The 25,357-nt window shown below is 52.7% G+C and overlaps 1 protein-coding gene and 1 pseudogene across 3 annotated transcripts; one reads left to right on the forward strand and one right to left on the reverse strand.

Annotated features, from left to right (window-relative positions):
* Nucleotides 1-414: 414 nt before the first annotated feature.
* Nucleotides 415-24,591, forward strand: LOC308556808 (complement C3-like). 2 transcript variants are annotated; one of them, XM_081136428.1, is made up of 41 exons: nucleotides 415-553; nucleotides 694-901; nucleotides 1,373-1,547; nucleotides 1,712-1,782; nucleotides 1,880-1,968; nucleotides 2,057-2,139; nucleotides 2,380-2,467; nucleotides 3,291-3,393; nucleotides 3,494-3,614; nucleotides 3,884-3,999; nucleotides 4,659-4,799; nucleotides 4,880-5,089; nucleotides 5,297-5,506; nucleotides 5,788-5,949; nucleotides 6,212-6,341; nucleotides 7,151-7,228; nucleotides 8,543-8,740; nucleotides 8,929-9,040; nucleotides 9,316-9,404; nucleotides 9,501-9,640; nucleotides 10,051-10,257; nucleotides 10,895-10,946; nucleotides 11,119-11,205; nucleotides 11,377-11,580; nucleotides 12,591-12,666; nucleotides 12,910-13,078; nucleotides 15,309-15,404; nucleotides 15,557-15,710; nucleotides 16,545-16,717; nucleotides 16,889-17,047; nucleotides 18,183-18,242; nucleotides 19,156-19,246; nucleotides 20,518-20,563; nucleotides 21,582-21,669; nucleotides 21,965-22,051; nucleotides 22,252-22,357; nucleotides 22,795-22,884; nucleotides 23,182-23,268; nucleotides 23,352-23,441; nucleotides 23,546-23,684; nucleotides 24,046-24,591. In XM_081136428.1, the coding sequence occupies exons 1-41, from the start codon at nucleotides 483-485 to the stop codon at nucleotides 24,176-24,178; spliced, it is 4,989 nt and encodes a 1,662-aa protein (XP_080992554.1). In that variant the 5' UTR covers nucleotides 415-482; the 3' UTR covers nucleotides 24,179-24,591. The 2 variants fall into 2 exon arrangements, with proteins under 2 accessions (XP_080992554.1, XP_080992555.1); XM_081136429.1 differs by lacking the exons at nucleotides 415-553; nucleotides 694-901; nucleotides 1,373-1,547; nucleotides 1,712-1,782; nucleotides 1,880-1,968 and having other exon boundaries at nucleotides 2,088-2,139; nucleotides 2,397-2,467.
* Nucleotides 14,630-15,200, reverse strand: LOC308555609 (cytochrome c pseudogene; annotated as a pseudogene). The gene is made up of 2 exons: nucleotides 15,189-15,200; nucleotides 14,630-15,038 (listed from the first exon to the last, which is right to left on the reverse strand). The product of its transcript is annotated as a cytochrome c pseudogene (transcript).
* Nucleotides 24,592-25,357: the final 766 nt, after the last annotated feature.

A 25,357-nucleotide genomic window follows, 5' to 3' on the forward strand; every position in this document is an offset into this window, starting at 1 on the left:
ACGCCACATGCCTGCTCCGTGCTTGGGAAACGAACACATTATTCCCGAAGTGCTTCCAGTAACTCTGGCCAATTTCACAAGGGTGGAGGTGGGGACAGGCTTGTCTCCTCCTGCCCCTTCCAGCCTATCCCCGCCAAGCCCGAGTCCAGTGACCTGACCCACATGGCTTAGGCTTCTTGCTGGGCCAGGGCAGGGCTTCAGAACAGGGCCTCATGGCTCATGGGAAGGACACCCCCCCACTCAGGCCCCCAAGCCGGGAACTGGAACAATGGTCAGTGCAACTGTCCCCAGCCCCCCAATGGAGGCTTGGCTGAGAAGGGAGGAGCAGCCCGCTCTGCTCCCATTGGGTTTATGGGGATCCCCTCCCATATCCGTTTAGATATTAACTAAGCCAGGACAGGCCAAGGCAAACAGACCAGAGCAAGGGCAGACAAGAGGACAGGCATCTGTGGCCAGTGGCCCCACATCATTCTCCCACTGCCATGGACGTGCCCTGGTCCCTGGGGTTGATTCTGTTCCTCTTGGGGATCCCCCTCACCCATGCTGAGCCACTGTGAGTCTGGGAAACCGAGGGGAACCTTCTAACTGCCTACACATCTGTTTTCCTCATGACTCCCTGCATAGGACCCCATCTGTCTCTGCTGTTGTCTCCCCCATTGGAGTCCCCCTGTGCCTGTGTTTGTCTACTGGCAGGTACATCCTGGTGACCCCCCGAGTCCTGCGGGTCAGCAGTCCTGAGAACATCCACGTGCAAGCTCACTCGGACTCCAGGCAGCCCCTTACGGGGACCCTCAAGGTGAACCTCACTGTGTGGGACTTCCCCATGAAGAAGACGGAGGTGGCCAGAAGCCAGCTCATTCTCTCACCAGAAAACCACTTTATGAACCAGGCATCCGTGATGGTAGGCGACAGGCCAGGATGGCTGGCCACAAAGGGAGGCTCTGGGCCAGCAGCAAGAGTGGAGAGGGGCAGACTCTAGCGGGACTTCCCACAAGAGATACTAGGGAATAGATGCAGGGCTTGGATATATTTAGTGCTCCTCTTATGCTCTGTCCATTTAAAAAGCCAAAATCCCTTAAATCTGGGCTCCAAGAAGGTCCACGATTAGCCTATATGATGCCTCTGTGCTAATTAATAAAAAGGCGCCCTCTGCTGGTGACCTGGAAAACTGAGCATGGACTGGATTACATCTCCCCTGGGAGGAATGTCCCTGTGCGGGAGGAAACTGCACAGCCACACAGGGCCACCTGGCTCCCAAAAGCAGAGCCAGAGAGCCTCCGTTCAGTTGCTTCTCCCAAGATCTGGCCCACGGCTCTGCTCCCAGGGGTGGAGAGCCCAGCAGGGCCTGAGGAGTGTGGGCATCTCTCCCCAGATTCCCGAGAGCCTGGTATACCCCCCACAACCAGGGCAGCAGTATGTCATCATCCGGGCAACCTGGGCGCCTGCCTCCACCCCCTCGTCCATGGAGAAGCTTGTGCTGGTGGCCCCCCACGCTGGCTACATCTTCATCCAGACAGACAAGACCATCTACACCCCCGAGCACATAGGTACAGCCTCTGAGCACCTGGCCTGAGGCAAATGTCGACTCTCACCCCCAGCCTCCCCCAGTGCCCCACATATTCCACCTGCCAAGGTCTCCGCACTGCCCAAGATTAGAGTGAATTCACCCCCTCCCCAAACTCTGTCCAACACTCAGCCTTCCCTCCTCCAGTTCAGTACCGGGTGTTCACTGTGAACCACAAGATGGATCCTGTGACCAGGACATTCACTCTGGACATCAAGGTGGCCTCTCTTGTTGGCAGGGTGGATCCCAGGCTCTGGGGTTATATCAGGTGCTGGGGGCCTGGGGGCATGAACCACCTACCCCCTGTCTCTGCAGAACCCAGAAGGGATCACTGTGATCAGCCAGGATCTGCTGGCCAAGGAAGGTTTCTACTCAAGCTCCTTCCACCTCCCAGAGCTCATCAGGTGCCCTACTGGGAAGCCCCAGGGATGGAGGAAGGGAGGGAGGGAGGGTCTCCTCAGTCTCCATCCCTCCCAACTTTCTGTGCCTCAGTCTCGGGACCTGGCGCATTGAAGCCAGTTACCAAAGTGCAACCAAGCAGAAGTTCAAAGCAGCCTTTGACGTGAAGGAGTATGGTGAGCAGGGTGTGAGGGGGGGCGGGGCGGGACACGCCAGAAACAGGGCTGGAGACTCAAAGGAGGCCTTGCGGCACACCTGCTGTGTGCCAGGGCCTGAGCTGGGTGCTGGTGAACAGGGCCACGTGTACCAGCCCTTGGGCCATGTGTGCCAGAGTCACCAGGGATGGAGCAAGACAGGGAGGGGAAGGGGAGGATGGTGAATTGCTGAGGGTGTCCACTGCCTTTTATCCCACCCAGTGCTTCCTTCTTTTGAGGTCCGGCTGATCCCAAAGAAGACCTTCTTCTACCTCAGTAATGAAGCTCTGAGTGTGGAAATCCAAGCCTGGTGAGTGCCCTTACTCTTAGCCCGGCCAGAGGATCAAGGACACCAAGAAACTGAAGGATAGTAAGAAGCAGGCCACTTCTATAGCACTTGGGGTATAATAAAGGCACTTTCTGACACCCCTGAGATATTCTTGGTCACCCACATTGTCCAATGAGGTTGTACAGACCACGCCTGCCACCTGTGAGGCTGGGCAGGCCATCCCTTCAGGCTCTGGCATTGTACAGGCCACCTTGTCCACCCAGTGGAGTGTACCACATCTCATGGCTCGGGCCATCTCTGAAGGTCCACAAGGTGGCACAGGCACCTTCGGCGTCTTGTGAGATTATCCAGATCATCTCTGCAGAACTATGACATTGCAAATGCCATATTTGCTGCCTTACGGGATTTGCTGAGCATCTCCACAGCTCTGTGAGGTTGTATAGGCTATGTTGTCCAGCTAAGCTTCTAAGGGCTGTGTCTTCCACTTCTTAACATTATACAGATCATTCCTGAAGCTTTACCACGCTGCACAGGCCACTTCTGCCACCCCATGGCTTGTCCAGACTTCTGTGTGGCTCCATATGGTTGTACAAACTACCTCTACCATCTCATGAGGTTGCACAAGCCACACCTACAACCCAACAGGCCTTATGTGACATACTTGCCACCTCCCAGGATTTTGTGGGTCAGCAATGAAACCATTGAAGTTTCCAGAGGCCACCTCTGCCCCTCCCAAAGTTACACAGCCATCATTGCAGCCCTGGGAGATGGACGGGCCATCTCTGCAGCCACGTGGGGTTGCGCGGGTGCTTCAGAGCCAGTGGAACAGCTCTTTATCCCCCAGGTACATATTCAACAAGCCGGTGGACGGACACGCCCTGGCCATCTTCGGGGTGACGTTGGATTCCCGCCGGATTTCCATTCAAAGTTCCCTGCAGAGGGTGGAGGTGACCAAGTCCGGACCTCTCCCCAGCCTCCCCTGCCCCCAATCCTCCTTCACTTCCCCCAAGAAACCATCTCCTCTCCTCTCTCCTGCCCTGAGAGCAGATCTCTAAAGGCCAGGGCCACATCTCCCTCCAGAAGGACATGTTGATGGCTGCATTCCAAGGCCCAGAAGAGGACTTCATAGGGGCCTCAATCTTTGTCAACGTCACCGTGTTCTCCTCAGGTGCCACCCTCACCCAGGCCCATGGCTGAGTTCAGGACAGTGTGTTCCTTCCCAGCCCAGACATTCTGCCCACGTGACCTGAGGCAAACTCCTGCCTCAGTTTCCTCATCAGAGAAATAGGAAAATGCCAGAAGGGCTGGCAGGAGCTGAAATTGTGTTACTGTCTTTCCTTGTCATCACCAAGATGGGCCCCCCATACCAGCAGCCCTGCCGCTCACCCAAGAAATTAAACCTGCTCTGCAAACCTCATGTTCCTCCTGTCTCCACAGGGGGCGAGATGGTCCAGGCCGAGACCTCAGGGGTGAAGATCGTCCAGAGCCCATACAACATCAAGTTCATCAGGACACCCCAGTATTTCAAGCCTGGGATGCCCTTCCATTTTAGGGTCAGGGTCTGGGTTCACTCCACCCAAGGACTCAGGGGCCTCACCCTCAAACAACGCCCATTCAGAAAATAAAAACCCACACTGGACTCACCTGCCCCCCACAACTCATCTTTCTGAGAGCTGAGTCTATCATGCCCCCCAGATTAGTCCCAAGGTTTCCTCAAATCTTTACCCAGGTCTCCCCAAAGCACAGTGATGGCTCCACAACGCCTCTCTGGGGGCTTAGGAGTCACAGTCAGGCTGGAACCTGGTACTCGGGAGTTTATCTTGAGCCTACCTTTGCACAGCAGGCATGCTGTTTTCTCCTACATTCATTTGGGGTGACCTTGAGATGTCTGATGGGCATTACTTTAGTATCAGTCCTACTCTGCTTTCCCTCAAGCCCTCCATGTCTCCTCTTCCCTTCTCCTCCCCCAGTTCCACGCTATCCTCCCCCCACGGGCGCATCAGTACCCAGGGCCACCACCTATGGTTGTGCACTGCAGCCGTCTTCGGGGTGCCACTCATAAAGACTGGTATGAATGGTATCCCTGGTGTTGCTCAGTGCACAACACACAGCTCTACAAGGCAGTCCTATCCAGGTCGCGTTCACAGCTCCCACCTCTCACGCCAGGCCACCCCCACGCCTGTCCTTTTTCTCACCCCATGTTCCACCCCAGGTCTTCGTCTCCAATCCTGATGGGTCCCCAGCTTCCAAAGTCCTCGTTCGCTGCAAAAATCACAAAGTGTACACCTCAGACGATGGGGTGGCCACTCTGACCATCAACACAGATGCAAATCTGGAGCAGCTCCCTATCCTGGTACCAACCTGATGGGGCAGAAGTGGTGGGGTTGTGGTAAGTGAAAGGATTGAGAATTAGCTGCCCGTCCATCTCCCCAGGTGCAAACTGATGCAGACCTTCGGCCAGAGGATCAGGCATCAGCCAGGATGACGGCCTTGCCTTACTCAACTCAGAATGGGTCAGGGAACTTCCTGCACATCGATGTGAAGATGCTTGCCACAGAAGTTGGCAGCAACCTCCAGCTGAACCTCAACACAAGGCATCAGAACCCTGCAACCCAGGAGCAGATCACTCACTTCACCATCCTGGTGAGGGACTGAGGACCAGGGCTTGAGCCAAGGAATTCTTTCCCTGGAACAGTCTTGGCTAGCTGAGTTGGAGGAACTATGAACAATGGCATGAAGGTGGGAACCATCCGGGGTGGGCTCAGGCCAAGGAACTGAAGCAAAGGGGCTGAAGACCTCTCCTGTGGGCTGGCCCTACCTTTCTCATCCTTGGCCTCCCTTATTTTTAAGGTCCTGAGTAAGGGTCAGATTGTGTCTGCCAAACATCAGTTAAAAAGTCATGGGAGTATCTACACGTCAACCATTATTGAAGTGACTTCAGAGATGCTGCCCTCCTTCCGCATCGTGGCCTTTTATTTACTGCCCAGAGGAACAGGCCAGGACCCTGAACTGGTGACCGATTCCATATGGATCGATGTGAATGACAGATGCATGGGGACGGTGAGCCAAACTCCCTGAAGTTGTACATCGCCATCATAAATTTTGGGAGAGGGTCTGTCCAAGTTCAAGGGCTCCCAGCCTAGGGGCAGGTGAGTGTAAGAGGAAGAGATGTGGCTTTAAAAGCTTGACTAGGGAGTGGAGATGACGCAAGTAAATGTGTGGAGTTGGGATTGGCCTGGTGGAGTTCCCTAATGCTCCATCAGAGTTGTAGGGAACCTGAAAGTAGACTTGGGGAAGCCCAGAAGCCCCTTTTGATGACATACCTCTTTTTCCTGGCTCAGCTGAAGGTTGGCTTAAATAGTGAAGAATCCTACAGTTCTTTGGAGCCCAACAATCAGGTGGAAATAAAGGTGACAGGTGATGCAGAGGCCACAGTGGGGCTGGTGGCCGTGGACAAGGCTGTCTATGTCTTGAACAGCAAACACAAGCTCACACAGAAGAAGGTGAGAACATGTGGATTTGGGGTCAAAATATTGCCTGGACATTCTAGCTGGAGTTTCAGCTTCTTCAACTGTAAAAAGAACAACATCGATTGCAAAGATTCAAGTAGCTAGTGCACAGTATAGAGACTGGCAGGTGGTAAGGGCTCAATAAATGGGAGATAGTGTGAGAATTGTTGCTTGAGCTAGCGATTACAGCGCACTGCTGCGCCTTTCCTGGAGGGACACACAGCCTCCAAATGCAGGTTCCTCTCTGGACCCCCAGGTCTGGGATGTGGTGGAGGAGCATGACATTGGCTGCACAGCAGGCAGTGGGAAAGACAGGCTTGCCGTGTTCAAGGACGCTGGATTGGACCTGAAGATGAGCACAGGGATGGACACCCTGGCAAGCTCAGGTACAGGCAGGGGACAGGGGGGGACAGGAGGGTGGCAGGAATGGAGGCAACACTGTCTAGTGGTTAAGAACACGGGGTCTGGCATCAAACAGACAGACTAAAATCCAGGATCTTGACACTCACCATGGGCCAGTCACATTTCTTCTCTGAGTCTCAATTTCTCTGTCCATAAAATGGGGGTAACAATACAAGTGTCACTCTGTGTTAGTTAAGATATCAATTTGTCCATGTGTGTCAGAGATAAAGATAATAGTAGCTTAAATAAGATAGAAGTTTATTTCTCACTCTACGCACCTGGAGGCCATTCTGGGACTCAGGTTCCTTCTAGCTTGTCCTGCCGTCGTATTCGGAGCTGACGCCTCATCAGAGCCTCATTCCAGGCAGCAGGGTGAAGGGAAGGGGATGAGAGGACGCTTCTGTCGCACTGGCCGGATCTCAGTCACAGGGCCCCGGCAGGTGCGAGGGAAGCTGGGAAACGTGCTCTTCATTCTGAGTGAGACATAAAGATGGAGGGTTAGTTGCCACAGATGAGGGAAGGAGAATGGACACTGGGGACAACTAGGAGTGTGTTCTTTCAGCGATAAATAGATATTTATCGCTGTCTGGGGAAAGAAACACCCAGACAGCTTGTGACTTGTTGAAGGCCGCGTAACCTTTAGGGGGTGAATCTTGAATCGGAGGTACCCGTAGAGTTAAATGAAGTGATGCACATAAAGCACTGGGCATACAGTGAGCACCTAATTACCTTCATCAGGGGTGTTGATATTGATATGACCTTGAAAACTGTCATTCTCCCCTCTGACCCCCAGACTGGCACTGCCCCCAGAGCCCCCCGCCCAGCCGCCGCCGCCGCTCCCTGAAGAGCCTGGAGACCAAGAGGAATGCAGGTCAGAGCTAAAGCTGGATGTGCCCCTCTTGGCCCCCTAACCCACTGTATTCATCATGGCCTAAGCCGGAAAACTGAAACCATTCTAGGTACTTCAAGCAGGGAGGGGGGATTTAATCGTAGGAGTTCTGTGCTTTCAAAATTATTTGACTGGGCTATAGGAGTGGAAGCTTGAAGGCTGCTTGTTGGGACTCAGGATCACCCCACTGCAGGTCTTGCAATGCGTGAAATCTCAGGAAACTTCTGCTGACACTCCTCATGAGGCTGGTGGCTTGAGAGTGGAACGTGGAATCTTTCCCATTAAACAGACACACAGACTGAGGCCCACTCATTAGCTACCACTGCTGCGGGGGGAGTGGCCCCTGTTTCTATTTCACAGGAGCATTTCAGGGGCAGAATCCAATCCCATCCAGAACTCTAGCAGCGAGAGAGTCTGGGAAACAGCTTTTGGGTGTCAGGCGTCTGTGACACAGGGGGGAATGCAGACAAGAGGAGGACCGGGTGCTGCGTGCCAGCGGGTAACACCCACCCTGAGCCTGGAGTCCGAGGAAGACGGAGGCGCCCTGGTGGGCGTGGGGAGCATGTATCCCAGGAGTGCTAGAGTTTTCTGTCTCTTTGAGCAGGGCTAAGGACTTGGTGGATCCAAATAAAAGCAAAATCCAGTAAAAATCTAGATTAAAACCCTAACTCTAATTTCAATATCAAAAATCATGCTAACCTTCTGGGGGAAGTTTATAATATGAACTGTTGTTTTATTTATGGTAATGATCAGTTATGTTATTTAACTACAGATGTTCTAACCGTGTTATATGGTGGACAATACGTTTGTCAGTGGGTCTAATTTTCTCTGTAAGTGCATTCCTTCGGTCTGCTGATTTAGAAGCATTCAACTTGACATCATGCCTTACAGCGAGCTTTATGTTTTTAAAATACATAATGAAAATTGGGAGCCCAAGTGGCATCTCTTGTGAGTGGCATGGCCTCACCGATCCCTGTCAAAGGGAGGAAAAGGGGAGGAAGGAGGGGGAGGGGAGGGGAAGCAGCAGTAGCATGGATCCTGGGCCCAGCTCTGCCGCTGTGAGGTGTGTGACCCTAGGCCAGTGATTGGCCTCTCTGTCACTCAGCTTCCCGATCAGAACCCCCAATATGGGTTCAATGTGAAGTTTTAGGAGGAAGACACAGGCAAAGTGCCAGGACCAGCATCTGCGAGGGTTATGGCTAAATCAAGGCCAAGTCTACACGCATCGAGGTGGCTGCTCCCAGCCTCCTCAGACCTTGCCCAGCCCCTCTTTGTCCTTCTGACTCTGGCCCGCAGTGAGCAAGTTCAAGACAGAGCTGGAGCAAAAGTGCTGCAAGGCTGGGCTCCAGGAGAACCCTGTGGGGCTGTCGTGCAAGGAGAGGGCCCGGCATGTCCGCCATGGGTCAGCCTGTGTCGCTGCTTTCCTGAGTTGCTGCCATCTGTCCGAGACCCTGACTCGGGAGGACCGGGAGGATCAGCTGCTTCTGGGAACAAGTGAGGGGGACACGGCAGGAAGCAGGGGGTTGGGGGCCTCTACCAAAAGGCAAGGAGTGCCATGGGATGGGTTACGGGGGGACATAGGGGCCATGGGGAAACTGGATGGGAGGACCATTCTAAAGGGCCTGCTGGGCTGACCAAGGGAGAGATGCAAAGGAGATCCCAGCCCACACCTCCCCCTGCAGCCGATGAAGAGGAGGACTTTGAGGACATCTTCCTGGAGGACCTGCCTGTCCGGACCTTGTTCCCAGAAAGTTGGCTCTGGAGGACATTTACTCTGCCAAAAAGTGAATCGCGGTAGGACCACCTCCCCATGCCAACATCTGAATCAGTGGACATCGATCATGGCCAGTGCCCCCAGTGGTGACACTGAGTTTTCAGCATAGTGCCATGATAGCAACCTCCCTGGATGGGAATACAGATTCCAGTGGTTCCCCCAAAATGATGACCCTCTAGTGATGATGCTTCTCATGGGGTGACCCACCGAGCCCTCCACAGTGATTAGGACCCCTGGACAGAGGCTCTGTCCAGGTAGCACCAATTCAGTGATGTCCCCACCCTGCCACTTCCAGGAGCACCTCCCACCACAACATTCTTGTGAACATACCAGACTCCATGACCACGTGGCAGTTTGTGGCCATCAGCCTCAAGGCTGGACAAGGTGACCTTCACAAGCCCAATGCTGAGAGAACGGGGAAACGTCCAGTCCCGGGACAGTGGGCTCCTGCTTAACTTCAACGTGACCTCCTGGTTCCAGGTCTCTGCGTCTCGAAACCCTTTGAGCTGACAGTTAGGAAATCATTCTTCGTGGATCTTAAGCTGCCCTTTTCCGTGGTCAGGAACGAGCAGGTCCAGATCCAAGCTGTGCTGTACAATTTCCTGAGCCGCCCGGTCAAGGTGAAGCCTCCGGCCCTCCCCTTCCTGCCAAAACACCTGTCAGTGTGTTTTATAAAGGGGACAGAGTGTGTCGTTATTCAAAGGGGCCAGCAGAGTGGTGGCCTTTTTGAAAAACTTCTAAGGGATTTTCTTATTTAAGCCTCGCAGTAACCCCAGCAGATGGGTGCGATTCTTGTTCTTCAGAGATGAGGAAACTGAGGCCCAGAAAGGTCAAAGGGCTTTCTGCGATCACACAGCACATAAAAGGCAGAAAGTGTCTGAACCCTACTCAGGCGGGGTCTTTGCTATCAAACCCTCTGCTGTGCTGTCACCTACTCAGGCTTCTCAGGATGGGGGCACGAGGGGAGTATGACTCTAGGGTCCTGGGCCACCCGTGCCTCAGGACCCCCTAACCGCCCACCCTGCCGCAGGTCCGCGTGGAGTTCCCGCACAAGGAGCCGCTGTGCAGCGCATCGAAGCCGGGAGCCCCGTCCCGCCAGGTGGTGGTCATACCCGCCACCTCCTCCAAGATGGTGCCTTTCGTGCTTCTCCCACTTGAGACAGGCAAAGTGGACGTGGAGGTCAAGGTCGTGGGCTATGGCATCCAGGACCACGTGAAGAAGACACTCGTGGTCCAGGTAATGGACACCCCACACTGTGCTTCCCCTGGGTGATCATGGGAGGGGCAGGTGGGCCCCGGACCAACAAACAGGCCTCCCAGGTGGGAGTGAAGTGAGAGGAAGAATATTAAAGTTCAGTCTCAGAGCCCCCACTTCACAACTTTGGAGTCAGGCCTGGGTTCAAATCTTGTCTCGGCTGTGTGACCTTGAGCAACTCACTTAATTTTTCTCAGGCTCCATTTTCTCATTTACAGAATGGGGGTAATCATCATACCCACGAATAATCAGAGAGCTGTGAAAATTACACACGACCCGTGCATGACCCATCGATAATACTTTATTTTCTTAACAAGCACATGTTTAGCCCTTACAATGTAGCACTTTAAGAATATTAACTCATTGAACCCTCAGAACAACCCTAGGAAGTAGAAACTATTCTCTCTCTTTTACAGATGAAACAACTGAGGCACAGAGAGGTTAAGTAATTTGCCTGAGACCACACAGCTAGGAGGCAGACGAGCTAGGATTTGGACCCAGATATTAGGGCTCCAGAGTATGTTCTCTCACTAGCTGAGCAATGCTTCCTCCTATTGTCATTGCGATTGTCATTTTTGCTATTGTTGTTTTTAACTTGCCTCCCCCTTGCCTCCCACAGGAAGGGGGGAAGATAGAAAAAATATCCCATAGCATCGTCCTGAACCCACAAGGTTTGTGGGGTCTGCAAGGGGAATGTGGAACCCTGGGGACATACTAGGGCAGAGGGAGGTCTTAAATGAGGGGCTCAGGCCAGGTGGGCAGTCAGAGCCCCTCCTGTGCTCTGGGCCTTCTGACCTCCCCAGCCCCAGAACCTGCTCGTCACAGAAGGTTGTGTCTGCTCAGGTCGGACCCAGACTGAGCTGGTGCCAAGAAAAGACCTTTTGAACAAGGTGCCCAACACAGAGGCAGAAGTGTTTGTCAGCGTTCAAGGTGCTTAGGGTACCACTGGCTCCTGGGAGGAGGGGAAGGCAGAGAGGGGAGCTGGCTCCTCCAGGGCCCACCTGGGCACAGCAGCGGGAGGGGCTGAGAGTGCCCCCAAGGAGTGATCAGGCAGACATGATGGTGTAGGCCATTCCTGAGGTGACCCTGCCCATCTGACAGGTGACATCCTTGGAGAGACAATCCTGGGCAGCCTGACAGCCAGAGAAACACATGAGCTGCTGAGGCTCCCGACTGGCTGCCCTGAGCAGACGCTAAGCAGCTTGACACCTGTGATCATCCTGGCCCGCTATCTGGATGCCACGGGCCAGTGGGGCAAAATCGGGGTGGAGCACAGGGACCAAGTGATGCAGAACATTGTCAGCGGTGAGAGCGGTGCCCTCCTGTGACCTTGATAAGGGTCTGGGACTCCCTGGGAGGGTGACTAGGGTACCCCCAGGTTTGGGGGAGGCCCCATGGGGTCCTTCCAGACAATAACAACCAAAATCTGACTCCTCTCCCAGATGACAACCTGATACCAACCCACAGGTGATCCCCAACAGTGACCCTTCACCCCTCAGGTTATTCCTTCACCCAGACCCCCTTCCCATGTTACAGTCTGATAACAGACACCCTGGTTTACCCTCAACGCAGCAATCCCCCATGGTATGTTCTAGTCAGACACTGTCCCAGGTTACACTCAGTTAGTGCCAACCCCAGGAAACCCAGGCAGAAAACTCCAGAATAATCCCAGGTGGTGGCCTCCCTCCCAGTTCCACCTGAATGCTGACATTTCCCAGGATGACACCCAAACCTGCAGGTAACAACCAGAGGTGAATGCCTCTAATTCCAACAAGAGGCCTCGAGTTAATTTGGGCATTGGCCCCCTCTTCCTAGTTACTCTCAGGCCCCAGTTCTCCATTCAGGCGCTCTCAACATAATCCCCAGTGACACCCAGATACTGTCACCCCGATGTTGCACTCAAAGAGCAAACCCTCAGGTAACCTTCAGATAACAGGCAAACGGCCATGCTCAGAATACACCTGAGAGGTGTCCCCACCAGACTACATCCAGGTGTGACCTCATTGAGGCTACGCAAACACACCGACACCCTTAGTTTGCAGCCAAAAAAGAGCCCCCAAGAAAATGCCCAGGTGGTGCCCCCTGAGGGTACCCCCTTTCCTCCCTTTCGCCTTCCATGATCCCTCTGAGCGCTTGGTCTGGGCCCTGCCCCTCCCACTTTATACAGTTTATAAGCCCCTCCTCCAGGTTGTATTTAGGGGGAATGCAGTCCCCAAGTCACAGCCACAGCCTGCCCTCCAGATTATGCCTGATAACTTCCCAGCCACACCCAACGTTCATTCTCCCGGCAAGACCGCCTCCACCTGTTTCCCCAGGATACACCCGGATGCTGACCCACCGGAGCCCAGACGGCACCTACCACATCCACAAGGGAAACCCGGGAAGCACCTGGTAAGGAGACTGCTGGCCCGGAGGAGGCTCAAGGGGCCAGCCTAGGGCTTGGTGGCCCGGGGGCACCTGCGCTGCGGGGTCCCGGGGCGGGCAGTGTGCGGGCCAGCGGCACTCCACACAAATGAGGGGTCAGTCAGGAGCACTGTGGTCCATGGTGCAGACGCCACATAGTGTGGATGCCCCATCCTAGAACCCCCTTGGCTGCCCTTCCCAGTAATCACTTACCCCTTGCCAACCCCACAGGCTCACGAGCTACGTGTTCCGAGTTTTCGCCCTGGCCTACACCACCACAACCTTCAGTGTGGTGGACCTGAGCTCTCTCTGTGACATTGCCAAGTGGATCATCACCCAGAGGCAGGCGGAGGACGGGCACTTCTTGGAAAAGGGCCCCATAATCATGGCGTCCATGCAGGTACCCTCCCCCACCCCCAGCCTGCCTTCAGGCCCCTGAGGGCCTCAATAAGGATTTAAGATAGTCTATTTAGGGTTTGCTTTTTCTACACTGTGAGTCCTTCCAGGGAGGGAAACAGGTTAATCTGTTGTAGTTGGTAAATGTTTGCTGAATAAAACTCTGGAAGAATGAATGAACCCAGCAAAGTCAGATTGCACCCTCAGAGGAAGGGAGGGCTTGAGGAGTCAGGACTGTGTGAGCAAGAGCCTGACATGGTACAGGAAGGTGCTACAGAGAGGAGTTTCAAACGCAGCTTTCACGAGCTCATAGATCTGAGTCTCTTCCCACCAATGAACCTTTATCAGGCACCTACAATGTGCCAGGTGCTCCTGTAAGTTCTGGGGACCCCAGGCCAACAAAACAGATGAAAATCCCTGTCCTCATGGGGTAGGCATCCTAGTGAGGGGCAGACAGGCCATAAGCACAATGTAGACACCAATGATATGGCACATTAGAAGTGACATGGGGCAAGATGCAGGAAAGGGGGGAATTGAGGTGATGTGGGTGTAATTTTGGAACATTTCATGCGATGATATTTGTACAAAAACCTGAGGAGGTGAGGGAACAAGTCACGTGACTAACTAGGGAAAGTGTCTTCTAAGCACAGGGAACAGCACGTGCAAAGTCCCTGAGACTGGGCTGTGCCCAATACTTTTGAGGAACAGCAGGGAGGCTTTTGTGGCTCGAACAGAGTGAGCAGGGGTGAGAGGGAGGTAAGGAAAGGAAGATGGTGGGACAGATTGTGCAGGGCCTTGAGGCCTGCAGGAAGGACTTGAACTTCTCCTCTGAGTGAGGTGGGAGCCTTAGAGGGTTCTGAGCAAGGGAGAGACATAACCTGATTCAAGAGCTCACAGGCTTCATTGGCCTGTGAACGAGGCTGTGGGGGTGTATTAGTTTCCTAGGGTTGCTGTAACAAACCCTGACCTTATAGATCATCTAGAAAATGTGAGAAGTTTTAAATATTCTTTATTTGATATTATCCATAAACCACACTAAAATGCCTTTCATTAAGTAAAGGGCAACAGTTTAGATACAGGAATTTTCATTAAATTGGCATAGTTAGGACCAAAAAGATAAAGTGGACATGGCCAGCTCACCGCCAGCCCTTGCCTGTAACAGGCTAATGAGCACAAGTTGAAACACAGGTGAGTCCTGCTGATCTAAGACGGAAGGGACTTCCTCAGTATTCAAACATATTCATACAGCCAGTTATATAAATCTAAATATGAAACCAACCTGCAGGTTTCAAGATGGCACTCACCATCTCTGCAAAAAGTTGAACATTTCGAATCAAGTCCAGCCATATATTTAGAAGGGGAGACCAGTGACAACACTTGCTGAACCCAAATGACCGTCAAAGTTCAAAATGTTGATCACATTCATTTAACCACGAGCCAATACTATTTAACTCAGGACTGCCCCAAAGAAACGTTCTGTCAGCCATTCCTGATCTGACTCTGCTACATAACAAAGTCATGAGACATTTGTAATAAATAAAGCAGTGGCCAACTATTACTCATTAGTAGCTGTTTTGAGATAAGCCATCAAGTCTGCCCTTTCTGCACTCTTCTTAATACCAGCAAAGATCATTTTTGCTCCAGGAATGGACTTCTTGGGATTCCCCAAATACTCCATCAGTGTGGCTTCTCCCCAGGTTATGCCTTTGTTCTCGTTGGCATCTGTGTAAGAAAATCCAGGGGCCTGACCTTTCTTTCACCCAAAAAAAAAAAAAAAAAACAGGGAGATTTGGCCCAGTCTTATGCTTGCCTCCCTTCCCTACAGTATGGCACTGGGCACACTTCTGAACAAAAATCTCCTTGCCTTTCTCAACATTGCACGCAACATGGAGGCTCCTACTTACAAGCCCAGCATCCTGCTCTCTAAACTGACCCTCAGTTTTCTTATCAATAAAATGGAGCTGCTGCAAGAATGCTCTGAGATAGTGTAGCAAGCTTGGCACAGCACTCCCTATGGCTGTTAGCTCTTGTTAGTAAGGCAGATCCCACAGAGGCAAATCTCAAGATTCTCCCTCCCTTCCTCCCTCTCTCTCTCTCTCCCCCCCCCATCCTGCTTTCAGCATCATTTAGCCCAGAGTTGAGCATCTGGGAGCTTTGCAAGGTCAGGCAGGAGAGGTGGGGGAAGGTGTCTCCAAGATGCTAAGGGGGTCATGGGTGTGGTTCTGCATCGACAGGGTGGCTACCGAGGCTCTGAGGCAGATGTATCCCTCACAGCTCTTGTTCTGATTGCCCTGGATGAGGGGAAGGAGTTGTGCAGCGACAAGATACCGGTAGGACCCAAAGAGGAGGGCAGATCCTGCCCTATCCTCTGCACCCAAGGATCACCCCCACCCTCATGTCCCTCTCAGTGCATCTCTCTCTTCTAACTCCCAGACTCTTTTCCTCTGATCCTCCCTCTAGCCTCCTCTCTCTGACTCTCTAGAATTTGATTGCCAGCATGGAGAAAGCCCGCGGCTTCCTGGAGAGACGCCTCCCTGACATTCAGAAAACCTTTGCCGTAGCCATAGCCTCCTATGCCCTGGCCCTCACCAAGAGCCCTCGAGCCAATGACCGCCTGGACAGCTTTGCCAGCCGTAGTGAGTGTGGGGCCACTTCTTCAGCAACTTGTGTATTAACCACAGTCATGGGAGTGGGGGAGGGAGACTGTGTGACCTCAGATCCAGCAATGCACGACTCACCATTTAGCATCTATTGAACACCTATGGTGTGCCATCCCTTGACCTCACACCCTGAGAAGGCGAGGTGAATAAGACTTATATAGTCACTGCCCTCAAAGTTCCCACCATGCCTGGGAGAGTCAGGCAGAAGGCAAATGGATAGAGAATTACAAATTGAGATAAGTGCTGAGAAAAGACATACAAAATGGGTGGGAGAGATGACAAGAGAAGTATGGATTGGGGGGCTGGGATGGCCTCTGTGAGAAGGGGACCTCCTCAGCTGAAATGAAAGATGGGAAGGCTCACCTCTGTGGAAGACCAAGGAATGGCACATGAAAGGCCCAGAAGCGGGAAAGTGCTTGGTATGGTGAAGGATAGAAAGGTCATGAAATGTGGGGAGTTGAGAGGGGCCTGCCTGCTATGGCCTGCCCTATCTGATCCCCAAAGGCCCCTTTCCACCCTCTCCATCCCCCAGTCAAGAGGAGTGGAGTTAGGAGAACTCCCTTTCAGCGAGGCTAGAAGGACCTGGAGAAGCTTCTTTCTAACTCAGTTTCCCCATCTCTAAATAGTCAGAGTCTCTCTCTTAGAGTGATTCAGAAAATACAATGTCCGTGTGCCTCCTCAGAGCTCCACATAAAGTAAGTGCTCAATAAAATCGCAGATGAGAAAAACTGGGCCAGATGACACAAGGAGAGGACAGGTTTAGGTAGGAGGGCCCAGATTTGGGTGACAAGGTGGGCATACATCTTCTAGACAAAAACTACTGGCCAGTAAAGGACAGGGACTGGAACTCCCTGTACACCATTGAGGCCACCGCCTACGCGCTGATGCAGAAGCTGCAGCTGGGTCTGCATAACGAGACGCATGCCATCGCCAAGTGGCTGCTGGAGAAGCGGGAGCTGGGAGGAGGCTTCAAGTCCACCCAGGTGACCCCGGCCTCAGGAGGGTGGGGGCTGGGCAGGGACGGGGGAGGGGGTACGGGTGGGGCGAGCCAAGGTGCTGCCACTGGCTGCCCACTAGGAGCTGTCCGTGGTGCTGACTCGTCTCCCGGGGCGCTGTCTGTGGTGCTGATCTGAGGCCCCCATCCCAACACTCAGACCACGGTGGTGGCCATCGAGGCCCTCACCCGCTTCCGCCAAGCTGTCCCCTTCGAGGGTGCCCAGGATCTCCGCATCCAGATCAGCGCCCCAAAGAGATCCTTGGATGTGGAGTGGGTCATCAATCAGGACAATGCTTACCAGCAGCGGTCAGCAAAGGTAAGGCACTCAGTGGCAGACGAGAATTCCACACAAAGGTGACATGGGGTATGAGGCCAAGAATGATGTCCCTGCCAATCTCCTTCCCCAAGATTATCTCACACCATTGGCTATACTGCCAATGCATTGATTCATTTATTCTACAAACATTTTCTGAGCACCTGCTGTGTGCCAAGCATTCTCCTGAGCAGTGGGGGTACATTATAAAAGATCTGTGGTACCTGCTCTCATGGAATTTACAGTGAAGAAAGAAAGTAAGAAAATAAATATATTCTATTTTAAGCTTTTCTAAAACAAGGGAAAGAAATAAGTATGTAAAGGAGAAAATAAGCTGGTGTATGGAGAAAGGTAATGTCCATGACCTTACTCCATGGAGGAGGTGATACTTACCTTCAATCATTTGATACATCTTTATTGAGCACTACTGTGTGCCTGGCATTGTTCTAGGTACTGGGAATATGGCCTTGAACAAGACAAAAAATCCCTGTCCCTGTAGAATTTTATATCTTGGTGAAGAAGGCAGACAATAAAGAGATGCAAATAAGTAGAATATGTAGTGTGTTAAATGTGCAAGAGCTATGAGGAAAAAATAAGCAGGAAGGGAGATGGAAACATCAAGGAGCTGACATTTTAGATAGGATGGGCTGGGAAGGTCTCACCAAGAAGATAATATTTGAGCAAAGACCTTAAGGAAAGAAAAGAGTGAGCCTTGTGGATATCTAGGCAGAGGAAACAGTAGGTGCAAAGGCCATGAGGCAGGAGTCTCCCAAGAATAGCAATGAGGTTTAAGCTGGGGTGATGTGATTGGATGTGAATTTGTAAAATTTTGATCTGGCTCATGAGGGAAAAATACATGAAAGAAACAAGAGTAGATGCACAGATACCAGGGAGAAGGTCTTCTGGGGGCTTCACACATGGGGAACTTTGGAGACAATGCAAAGTGGACAGATTGGAGAGATGTACATTAGGACACAGCCTGAGTCAGCAGTTGTAGTTGATTTGTGACAGAGTAGACACCACAAATGCTCTATCAAGAAGGAAAAGTAAAACCGTCTTTCCTCCCCACCCCCCACTGCATTTGAGCCATGTTTTGCTGCTTCCTCTGTCCTCAAATCCTCCTCCCTCTTCCCGTCAGTTTTCTTCTCAAGATGACTTGGAGATCAAAGCCAGTGGCAGCGGGAGAGGCACCATCTCGGTAGGTCGGGTGTCCCATCTCTGAGATCATTAGCTGGAGCCCAGGCTCCCCCTAGTTGGTGGGGATAGAGGACAGTCTAGGCTCCAAGACAAGATTAAAATCAGCAAAAAAAATTTAGCTACTACTTAGGACACTGCTACTTGTTATGAACCAAGCTAAGGACACTTCAACTGCACCCCTACTCCGGGAAGTTGGTAAAAATAAAGACCCCATGCAACAGGTGGGGAAATAGAGGGTCAGAAATGTTGTTCACTTGCTGAGTCAAAAGTCAAAGGAGGTAGAGGTCAGAGGTCATTGGACCCCTCTGCCCCTCCCATGCTGAGTCCCTGAAGAAGTGTCTCCTTCCTTGCCCCACCAAGGGAAGAGTCTCCTCCAGGATGTTTCCCAATCCCCAGAGGCTAACTCCGCCCTTGCCCAATATCTGAGCCAGCAGCTCCATTACATATTCCAGCCCCATGCCCTGGGCCCAGGAGAACAGCCCTCTTGTGCACCAAATTTAAGGCAGCCTGTTCTCTTGTTTCCAGCAATACAGTCATGGTTGAATTCCCATCATTGTGTGACTTTGGGCATGTCACACTTCTCCTTGAGACTCAGTTAAATTTAAATTCATTAAAATTAAACTCAACTTAAAATTCATTTCCTCAATCACACTAGCCAAATTTCACATGCTCAGTAGCCACAGGTGGCTAGTGGACAGGACAGGCAGAGACAATTGCCATCATTGCAGAAGATTCTGTTACACAGAACTGGTCTAGACTCTATAGGGTATTCTGGCCACTGCACTCAGGGATTGAGGGGGACAGACTTGACTGTGAATTCCCCACAGAGGCAGAGACCTGGGCAGGCAAGGACTGGACCGAGGAGGAAAGGGAATGGGTACAGATGGGCTCTGACACCTTCCCTGCCTTGTCAGGTCCTGACCATGTACCACAGGTCCCCAGAGTCCTGGGAGGACACTTGCAACCTCTATCACCTGAATGCCACTCTTCACAGTGCCCTGGAAGGTAAGCCTGGACCTGAGGATGCCCAATCCTTCTTTTTTATTTTTTATTTTAGCTATGGTTCAATAAACACATTTATTGCTTTATTCAGCCATTCAGCAAATATTTATTGAACAATTACTATGTGCCACACCCTGTTTCCCGGCCCTGGGAACATAGGCATAAACAAGAAAAATATCCCCTCTTCTCCTATAGTGGAGAGAGACAAGCAATGATACAACAATAAAAATATATTACTCTCCTCCTGTTGTTTATTTATAACATAAATGAATCTACATTATAAAAAATAACTAGCATAATAGCAGTTGGCTGTAAGTATCATATAAACTAAAGCAGGAAGAAATGACACAGACTTGGAGGAGGTCCAGGAGAAACTCTCTGAGGATGTAGCATTTGAGCTGAGACATGAAAGAAGTTGGAGGGTGAGCCATGAAGGATTTGAGAGAATAACTCTCCAGGCAGGCAGAATAGCAGGTGCAAAGGCCCCAAGACAATAATGAGCTCACATGGTTTGAGGAACAGCGAGAAGGTCAGTGTGGCTACAGAGAAGCAAGAGGTAGAATTTTAAGAGAAAAAGTTGGAGAGGTGACAGAAGCAGATGGTGCAGGAGCTTGTGAGCCACGGTGAGGACTTCAGTGTTTGGACAGAGTGCAGTGGAAGCCATAGAGGCTTCTGAGCAGAGGAGGGATAGGACCTAGCACGGGTTTGCATAGGCTCCCTCTGGTGGCTGTGAGGGAAACAGACAGCAGAGGGCAAGGGTAGGAGCTGGGAGACTAAGGAGGAGCTGAACGCACTGGTCCAGTGGAAGATGCTGGGGTCTGTGGATATGATCAGAAATGGTGGGATTCTAGAGTTCCCAGTCTGGGGGACCAAGAAGGAGGAGAGAGGACACTGCCATTAGGAGCTAGGAGCAGGAGGAACAAGTCTCACCAGGCCCAGGACTTTTAAGGCTTTGGTTTGGGCCCCATTTCTTGATATGTAATAATAATAATAATAATAATAATAATAATAATAATAATAATAAATAATAATAATAATAAACAGTTATAAAGCATATATCAGATGCTGTGTTAAGTGCTTTACTCGTATTAACTCGCCTAATCCTTACAACAATCCTAGTGGGTTGGGAATATTATGATCAGATTAGGAAACCAAAGCACAGAGAGGTTAAGCAACTTGCCCTAAGTCACACAGAAGAGTCAAGATTTGAACCCAGAAAGCTAGCTCCAGAGGCTGTGTTAAGCAGCCTCTAAACTTCTGCCTTCTCTCTGCAGAAAATAAAAAAGGGAAAGAGACCTTTCAACTCCGGATGGAAACAAGGTCAGGGCACCAGGATCTTGGATTGGGGGAAAAGAAGGCCTCACTTCTTGGTATCCAGATTCCTTAGCAGCTCTCCCTGTGTCCTAATTGGAGGGTGGGAACCAGCTAAACCTGCCTCTTCATGCCTGTCCCCTCATCTTACCTCCCATCCTGCCCTCCCCTGCATACCCCCCATTCTGCCTCCTACCCTGCCCTCCCATGCTTGTCTACCATCCAGCCCCCTCCTGCCATGTGCTGGGATTGTGGGCTCTATGACAATGAACATGCCCCAGATACCCAGAGCTGGCTGCAAGCCCCATGGCTCTTCCTCACCCTTCATCATCTTTCAACACTCCAGCCCCCAGTCCAGTCTTGCTCTGTCTCCCAAATGTCCTCTCCCAGATAAAAACATGCACTGAGCACCTCCTGAGTGTCAGGCTCTGTTCTAGGAGTTGGGGGCACAGATGTGAGCAAGGCAGCCCCTCCCTGCCTGGTGGAGCTGACAGCTTACCAGGGGAGACAGACAATAACCAAATAATCACCCAGAATCAATGTAAAGTGACAACTGTGATGCAATGTGGCAAAGGAAAGGTCCAAGAAGCTACAGGAGGGCAAGTTAGAGAATGCTCCAGCGAGCAGACTGGAAAAGGCTTACCAGAGGGAGTGATACATCAGCTGAGATTGCAAAAATTAAGGGATGTTTCAGGGCAAAGAGGGAGAAGTGAGGATTCCAGGCTGAGAGAACAACATGTGCAAAGGTCCAGTGGCAAGAGAGACTGACACTTAAGAGCAATCAAATGAGGGCTGGGATGGGAGAAGGTGAGGTGGTAGGGTGAGACAAGGTGTTTGGTAAAGGTTGTTAAGCAAGGAAGGGGCATATCAGATTCCTGTTTGTTAAAGCTGTATGCTTTTGAGGGCAGAGGAGTGATGGGGAGACCCAGGAGGAGGCTACTGCACTGGTCCATGGGAGAGATGATGGCAGTGGAAGCATGGGGGGAGGGGAGGCTGGAGGAAGAGAGACGAGCTGTGAAATTCCCAGGTTCCTGGGTGATCGAGAGGCCACAATGACCATCATGGAGGTTTCCCTGCTCACCGGCTTTTACCCAGATCATGATGACCTCAAACAGGTAATATAGGTCCCACCTGCCCACTGCTGAGCAGGATAGGGTGCGCTGGCAATAGCCCATACTCCCAGTGTTGTCCCAGGGCACAATCTACCCCTTGCCAGTGCCCCCTGGTCACTTCTGGTTATCTCCCTCCCTGACCTTAGCCAAATCCTTGCCGTAATTGTGCCTCAGTTTCCCCAACACTGAGGTTGATTAGACAAAGACTAGGAGTTCTGAGGATTACCTCACTGCCTGGAGCTCCTAGGGCTGCGGGCCTTGGGGGGTCTCTAGCTAGCACTCTTCACCCTGTGCCCAGCTCACCAGCGACGTGGAGATGTATGCTTTCCAGTACGAGACCAAGACGAAATCCAGCGACAGTACCGTTGTCCTTTACCTGGATAAGGTGAGGCTTGTGAGCATCCTGGTGGGCAGGGAACCCCGGTCAGCCAGGTTCTCCTGGGCGGTGTTGCCAGACGGCCATGCCATCTGACGGCAGCGCCTCCCAGCGAAGGCCGCGCGTGTGGTCAGCGGTTAGGAGCCGCCCCGGGGGCAGTGCCCCACGGTCAGTGCCCGGGCCAGCTCAGTGCGGACGCCCTTCCCCAGCTCTCCCACGAGGAAAACACGGTGCTGGGCTTCCGCGTCCACAGGATGCTGCAGGCGGAGTTCCTGCAGGCCGCCCAGGTCACGGTCTATGACTACTACGAGCCCTGTGAGCCGGGCGCCGGGGGGACGCGCCTCCCGCGCGAGGGGCCGGCGCAGGGCGGGGCCCAGAGGGGGGGCGGGGGCGGGGCACGGGAGGGGCACGGGGCGGGGCGGGGAGGACCCCGGGCATGGGGGCGGGGCCTAGCCGGGACCTAAAGGGTGTGGTGACAGGGGCCGTGGCCTTCCTGGATGGTCAAAGCGGTGGGGCCCTGGCAGGGGTTGGGACCCAGTTTGGAAAGAAGTGGGTGTGGCCTGCCGGGTGGGCAAGAAGGGGCGGGGTCCTCAAAAGGGAGGGGCTTATTGAGGGGTGGCCGGGCAGGGCCAGGTGGGGAGGGGTCTGCAGGGGACTTACACGCTGGGGGCGGAGACAGGCGGCCCCCAGCCCCCCCACCCCATCCCCGAAGCCTGGCCCAAGCCAAACCCAGGCACGCGCCCCTCTCGCAGCCCGGAGGTGCAGCGCCTTCTACAACCTTCCCAGTGAGCGATCAGACCTGCGGAAGATCTGCCACAGAGACGTCTGCAGATGTGCTGAGGGTGAGGTCATGGGGACACTCGGTCCGGGGCTGCCAGGCTGGGGTCCCTCCTGAGCGCCCTTTGTCACCTCCTGAGTGCCGGCTGGGCTGAGTTTAGGCGGAGAGAGAGAGGCAGCAAGGTAGAAAGAGAGAGACCAAGAGAGAAAAGTAGACCCAGAGACAGACTGACACACAAACACGCGAGCACCGCGAAGCTGGAGAAAGGCCAGACCCACAGACCTGGGGCCGGATGGGGGTCTGACGGAAGGAAGCCCCCTCCCCCAGTGCAGCCAGAGCAGCTGGTCCCCTCACCCTCCAGAACTGTGCCCGACCCAGATGAAGGACAACAGGTGGCTGAAGCAGGAGGAGCTCCAGGAGGCGGCCTGTGAGGCAGGCGTGGACTTCGGTGAGTTTCTGGTATGGCAGGAAGCAGGAGGCCCACCTGCTGGCCAGGCACCAACACAAGCCCTCCCGCCCTGCCTTCCCCAGTGTACAAGGCCAGGCTGGAGACTGTGGAGGCCTCTGCCTCCAACCCCTACATCTACTACAACATGCAGCTCCAAGGCATCATCAAGAGCGGTACGTCCCAGGTGGCCGAAGAGAGGGGGTGGGTCCCTACTGGGGGGGGGCACTGGGGGGAAATAGCAGGCCTGTGATCGCACACTGGGCTTCCTCTCCTCCAGGCACGGACATTGCTGCCATGCCACTCACCATGAAGAAATTCGTCGCCCACGCCACCTGCCATGACTCCCTAGAGCTGCAAGAACAAGAGACATACCTTATCATGGGCCACACATCAGACCTGTGGAGAATCAAATCTGAGTGCGTGTGGGCTTCCTGCCCTGGGGACTCAGGCCCGGGCCCCCTTCCCTACCACAGCCCAGTCCCTGGTACCAAAATTTCTACTGCATCTGTCAGCAGGAGTCTTGGGTTTGAGAGCTGCACTGAATGGAGGTGCAGGCTGTGCACTGCACAGCTCTAGGGAATGCCATTCATGTAGACATTACAGATGTAGATGTAGACTCGGTTTTCCAACAGAGGGTAGTAAAAAGTCAGAGGAAGGGGAAACTTTTTTAATCCCCAGGTGAGTGAACTAGAGGCTCTGGGAGGCTGCCAGGCAGGGAAGTCTCCATGCCTCTGGGGCACCAGGCTCTCCTCACCTTTCTGTGTCCCTTGCCCACAGTTACACCTATGTCCTGGGCAAGGAGACGTTCCTCATGCATTGGCCGGTGAATGGGGACGTGGAAAAGAAGGATTTGCTGGAGCAGCTGGAGGGATTTTCAGAGTACATGAGCATTCAAGGCTGCAAGTCCTGAGACCCTGAGGCCTCTGCTGCTCTCAGGGTTGTCTCCAAGCAGGCCCAGGCCACTGGGCCTAACCCCAGATAAAGAGCATGGAATATCACACCCAAGCTCCAGACATTTGTTCCTGCTTCAACATTCAGCTGGGGCCTGCACAGCCTGCCCTGGCACTGCTTGCACCTGCCTCCTCCCTCTCTCCTACTCCATTCCAATCACACTAGCCTCTTGTGTCTGTCCAACACCCAAGTTGACTCCTGCCTCAGGACCTTCCCCGCTACCAGGTACACCCTTCCTCCAGATATCTGCATAGCTTGAACCCTTATTTGGAAGAGGTGTTTAAATGTCACCTCCTCAAAGATACTTGCTTTAATATTTACTCTGCTTTATTCCCTCAATAACACTTATAAATATATTGTGTATCATATCTATTGGTTTGTTTGTTAAATGAGTGTTTCCCCTTCCCAACAATGTCATCTGCTTAAGACCAGGGCTGTATCTGTCTTGCTCACTGTGATATTCCCAGTTTCTATATCAGGGACTGCTATACAGTAGGTGCTCAAGAAATTATTGTGAATGAATGGATGAATGAATTGATGAATAAATTTGGTGCTCACCCTGCACCTGGTCCTGATGGAAGCTTGATGGGTGACCCCAGGCAACTGGGAAGACAAGACAAGGGGGGGTTGTGAATGAGTTTCATCAACTTGGACTGGGGTGGGAGTGGGGAACCTGTGAAGCCAAGGCAGCAGCCCAGGGACACGCACCCCAGGAGTGCTGGAGGGACTGCAAGACATCCAGGATGGCTTGAACTTGGTGTATGAAGGAGGGACTGAAGATGAGAGGGAGGAAGAGAAAGATGGGGCTGAAGAGGCTGCCAGGCAGGCTGACTTTATAAAGGACTTTGAATACCAGGCTAAAGGGCTTGGTCATTTCCAGGGCAGCGGGGAGCCATGGAAGGTTTTGAGCTGCAGGGGAATTAACCAGTCCTGAGGTAGAAGGCCCAGCTCAGCTGATGGGTGGAAACTGACTTGATGGCAGAGAACCTGAGGAGGAGAATGGAGATGTAGGGCTCACCTCTCTGTGTTTTGGTTTCCTCATCTCTAACATTACTCCTTTCAGAGAGTTGTTGTGAGTGCCTAGCACATAGTCCGTGTTCAATAAATATTCATTAGTCTTATTATCAATGAGCCAGAC

This window comes from Miniopterus schreibersii, assembly GCF_964146895.1.
Source record: "Miniopterus schreibersii genome assembly, chromosome: 4".
Classification (NCBI taxonomy): Eukaryota; Metazoa; Chordata; class Mammalia; order Chiroptera; family Miniopteridae; genus Miniopterus; species Miniopterus schreibersii.